General features: G+C 35.8%; 2 protein-coding genes across 2 annotated transcripts in view; both read left to right on the top strand.

Moving 5' to 3' along the window:
- LOC106307310 (probable pectinesterase/pectinesterase inhibitor 35) overlaps positions 1-1344 on the top strand; it is a 3361-nt gene extending 2017 nt beyond the window's left edge. Inside the window, exon 2 of the mRNA XM_013744232.1 lies at positions 507-1344. Within this exon, the coding sequence (XP_013599686.1) occupies positions 507-1171 (665 nt within the window). The 3' untranslated portion in view covers positions 1172-1344. The remainder of the gene's footprint in view (positions 1-506) is intronic.
- Positions 1345-2488: 1144 nt separating this feature from the next.
- On the top strand, positions 2489-4055 carry LOC106311046 (putative F-box protein At3g58820). Its single transcript, XM_013748277.1, has 5 exons — positions 2489-2550; positions 2734-2913; positions 3106-3326; positions 3417-3560; positions 3640-4055. The coding sequence occupies exons 4-5, from the start codon at positions 3441-3443 to the stop codon at positions 3988-3990; spliced, it is 471 nt and encodes a 156-aa protein (XP_013603731.1). The 5' UTR covers positions 2489-2550; positions 2734-2913; positions 3106-3326; positions 3417-3440; the 3' UTR covers positions 3991-4055.
- Positions 4056-4285: the final 230 nt, after the last annotated feature.

Genomic DNA, 4285 nt, shown 5'->3' with positions numbered 1-4285 from the left:
GATACATGTGAAAGTTTGAAACAATCTATTCAATAAAAAAAATATACAGTAAACTTATTATGTTTTAAAAATTGATAGATACATATATATCATAATATATATCAATTTAGAATTGAAAACAAAATATTTATATAAAAATAAATGAAAACAAAAATCCGTGCGGTTGCGCGGGTCGAGATCTAGTTAATTTTTACTCCCTCTGTTTCTAAATGTAAGTAGTTTTAGCTAAAAGAGTTTGTTTCACAATATAAGTAGTTTACATATTTCAATGCATCTTTTTAATTTATTGGATATTGTGTGACCAATGAAAAAATGTTAGGTTTTTAATAATTAGTTGAATTAATTGGTTAAATGATATGTTCTTTTAAATAATTTTCAAAATATTCGTGTTTTTAAGCAAAATTAGTTATAATAAAAAAAAGGAGGGAGTATAATTTATGAACATAATCTTGTAACGTATATAAAAAAAGGAGGGAAAATTACTAATTATTATTTACTTTGGAAAGCCGCCATGGGTGACGGATTCATAGCTCGGGACATAACAATCGTGAACAGCGCCGGACCAAACGCGGAGCAAGCGGTAGCATTACGGGTCGGGTCTGACAGGTCCGTTGTATACCGATGCTCCATCGACGGGTACCAAGATACACTCTACACTCTCTCCAAACGACAATTCTATCGAGAAACCGACATCTACGGCACCGTCGACTTCATCTTCGGAAACTCCGCCGTCGTGCTCCAAAGCTGCAACATCGTATCCCGAAAAGGCTCCTCCGATGAGAACTACGTCACGGCCCAAGGACGGTCCGACCCGAATCAGAATACCGGAATTTCGATTCATAATTGCAGAATTACCGGTTCGACCGGGACTTATTTGGGTCGACCGTGGAAGCAGTACTCGAGGACAGTTGTGATGCAATCATTTTTGGATGGTTCGATTCATCCTTCGGGTTGGTCTCCTTGGCCGAGTAGTAATTCTCTGAAGAGTCTGTTTTACGGAGAGTTTGGTAATTCGGGTCCTGGGTCTTCGGTTTCGGGTCGGGTTGATTGGCCTGGCTACCACCCTGCGTTGACGTTGACTGAAGCTCAAGGGTTTACTGTTTCTGGTTTCATTGACGGAAGTTCATGGTTGCCGTCAACCGGTGTTGTCTTCGACTCTGGGCTTTTATAATTCAAAGTGATTTTATTTAATTTTATTCTCATATGTTACCCTTATACTGATTACTAATTAATCAGCAATGATATAGTACCAAAAAAATTGTGATTTATCAAATGTTTTGTGTTTGGATTTATACTATTGTATTTGTAATTTATCTTGCCGTGAATAAAGTTTTGAAAATGGCATTGTAATATAATTTTGACTATTTACATATAATATAGACAATCATATATAATCTATTCGACGCATGACCATAAATGGCAAACGACGTTGCCTACAAGACTACTACTACACAGAAGTTTCGGAAACCTTTGGAATCATATATATTTTGAGGTGCGAACACGTACACTATACCGAGTAAATGCATGTAAGTGTTTATCTATAAATCACCACATGGAATCCGTATGGTTTCATAAGCAGATGCATTACTCAATCACACGAACAACTATGGTCGGGATTTTAAAGAATATAAAATATTAAATAATTAAAATAGAGTTTTAGAAAATATTTTAAAATTATTTCAAATGTTAACAGGAATACTAGTATTTTCAAATATCCTAAAATTTCTCTAAACCATACTTAAATTTATAACATTAATTTCGCAAAATTAACTCAACTATCAAATTTCATGGAATTTGTTATATAATCAAATTTCAAACTTCCTCCTCATATCTCTATAGATTGTGATCGGGGATTTGACTTTGAAGGCTTTAAAGACTTTACAATTATCTAAGATCTCTAAAATCAATAATTTTACCAATCACAATTTGGCTTTTCTAAAATCTCTCAAATCCCCTAAAAATACTCAAAGCCTCAACTTCCATTTTTCATTCATGTTTCTTTAATTTTTCTAAAAGCTAGAATTTGTGACTTTTAATTTTTTCTAAAGCCACAGGCCCACGGCCATAAAAGCCACAACCAAAAAAAAAAAAAAAAAAAAAAACCACAACCAATATTTTTGTAAAGTCTTTAGTTTAAAAGCCATAGCAGTCAAAGTCCTAAACAATCAAAGCCCTAGTCCTTTTCTTTTTGGTTTTGAGTACAATCAGCGATTCTGACATAAATTGGTTAAGTGAATATCAAAATAAGTCTGTATGTTGTTGCATGCATTCTGTTTTCATAGACAATATGGTTTCATAAACAGATGCATGACTCAATCACACGAACAACAACTCTCTGTATTTAAGGAATATAAAATATTAGTAGTAAATAATAAATAAATTATTATTTTAAATGTTAAAAGGGAATATTTTCAAATATCCTAAAATTTCTCCAAATCATCCTTAAATAACTTCGCAAACCGCTTAGTTTATGCAGAACGAGATACAGCAAGAGTAAGAATTCTTTTTCTGGCTGTCTTCCTCCTTTTCTACGTTTGGCTTGTAAACGAGGTACATGTCGAACTTTATTCATCTCTTTGCTACTACTGAATAGTGAATACTAATTCATGTTTTCATCAACTGTTTTTTATATATCATGCTCATGCACAATGGTACTTTTTGATCATCATGTATCGATGATAAAGACACTTTGAGATTTGTCTACTTAAATATACTTTGTTGTTTCGTGCACAGAAGATGGATCGTATTAGTAGTCTACCTCTACCAAAGGATCTTGTTTGTCATCTACTGTCCTTCCTTACGACAAAGCAGGCTGCTCGGACATCGGCTGTGTGGCCAAGAGGTGGCGCGAACTGATTGCTTTTGTCCCTGATCTTACTCTTGACGACTCTGAGTTTCTGCATCACGAAAAAGGTAAACAGGACAGGGCGAAGGCAGGCTCATAGAGGTGGGGGCAAGTGCACCCATAATAATTTTACTATTTATGAATTTCTATACAAAATCATTAAAACTTTGTTGTAAGAGATGGCAAAAATCAACCTGTGCACCCCTAATCATTTAAGTTTTATGTCTTTTATATCTTAGTGTTCTCATCTTTGTTGCCAGAGACTATCCAGTAGTTAAAATGGATAACTTGGTCGAGGCTCAAGTCCATCTTTTGGTAACTGAAGATGAGATCAACCGAGTTCGAGCGCCACATGATGATGAGTTCTTTGGGTTGGATGAAGGCTTAGACGATCCGATTCTACTGTTTCCAAATGTGGGGAAACTCATGAACGGCATAAGAAATGTTAAGTATCTCGACTTGGAACCAGATACCCTAAGAGGTAAGTATTTTTCTTTATTTTTTTACTTGTTACACGTAGTTTGCAAAATGTATGTTTGATTTTTTTTGTGTGACTATGTCTTGTTTTCAGGTGCTTTCTCTATGCTGTGAATCGATGCCGGTCTTCAACAATCTCAAGTCTTTTTTACGTATTAAGAGTGACAAGAAACGTGGATGGCAAGCGATGCCGGTTCTTCTAAGGAGCTGCCCACGTTTAGAAACTCTAGTCCTTGAGGTATGTATAATGTCAAAACATGTACAAAGATTGTAGTGTTCATATTCTGAATCCCTTATTGTTTCTTCCGTGATTCCAGGGTCTCTTGCACCATGAGAAAGATAAATGTGGGGATGCTTGTGACTGCATTATTCGGGAAGACAAAGGTCTTTCTCTCGCATCTTGGCCCGTGACAATGTTGGAGATCCAAGGGTTTCTTGGAACAATGAAAGAGATGGCATTGATAAAGCATTTCTTGGACAACTTTCAGTGTTTGAAAGAGATGGAGATCTTCGTTGAAGAGGATGAACCTACAGAGCTCAGAGTGCCTGAAGTGGCTATGCTTATCCCGCAGATGATAGAAGTGCACAACAGCTTATCAAGCTGCAATGTCCAGCTCCTGGTCAGTGATTACTTGTCTAAGAAGTGGGCTGCAAAAGGAAGCCTCTGAAGAGCAAAACTTGTTTATAGTTTTGCTAAAGTCACTGTCTGTTATTTTGCTTCCTTTCAAACCAAACCAATCGTAAAAACCTGTTACCTTGGTCCCTCTTCAAAGCAAGAGTTTGTTTGTAAATAATACACAAGTATTTTTGGGTAGATAAGTCTACCTCTTTTTGGATTTTCTCATTGATTAAATAGACAAAACAATAAGGGAAATGGAGATCAACTCCTACAAAGCTGGAAATGGGAAAGTGGAAGAAGTGGTTTCCTTATCTCAAGGAAGACCAAGCCATCTTCTTATTAAC

The sequence above is a fragment of the Brassica oleracea genome, chromosome C8 (genome assembly GCF_000695525.1).
Source record: "Brassica oleracea var. oleracea cultivar TO1000 chromosome C8, BOL, whole genome shotgun sequence".
Taxonomy (NCBI): Eukaryota; Viridiplantae; Streptophyta; class Magnoliopsida; order Brassicales; family Brassicaceae; genus Brassica; species Brassica oleracea.
The sequence above is the reverse complement of the archived record's forward strand: the minus strand, read 5'-3'. Positions and strand labels throughout refer to the sequence as shown.

What these genes read in the sequence shown, in the direction of transcription:
- LOC106311046 (XM_013748277.1), top strand. Translation starts at nt 3,441, where the DNA reads ATGCCGGTCTTCAACAATCTCAAGTCTTTTTTACGTATTAAGAGTGAC. An exon ending in TAGAAACTCTAGTCCTTGAG is followed by an intron (nt 3,561 to 3,639) that starts GTATGTATAATG and finishes CCGTGATTCCAG; the next exon opens with GGTCTCTTGCACCATGAGAA.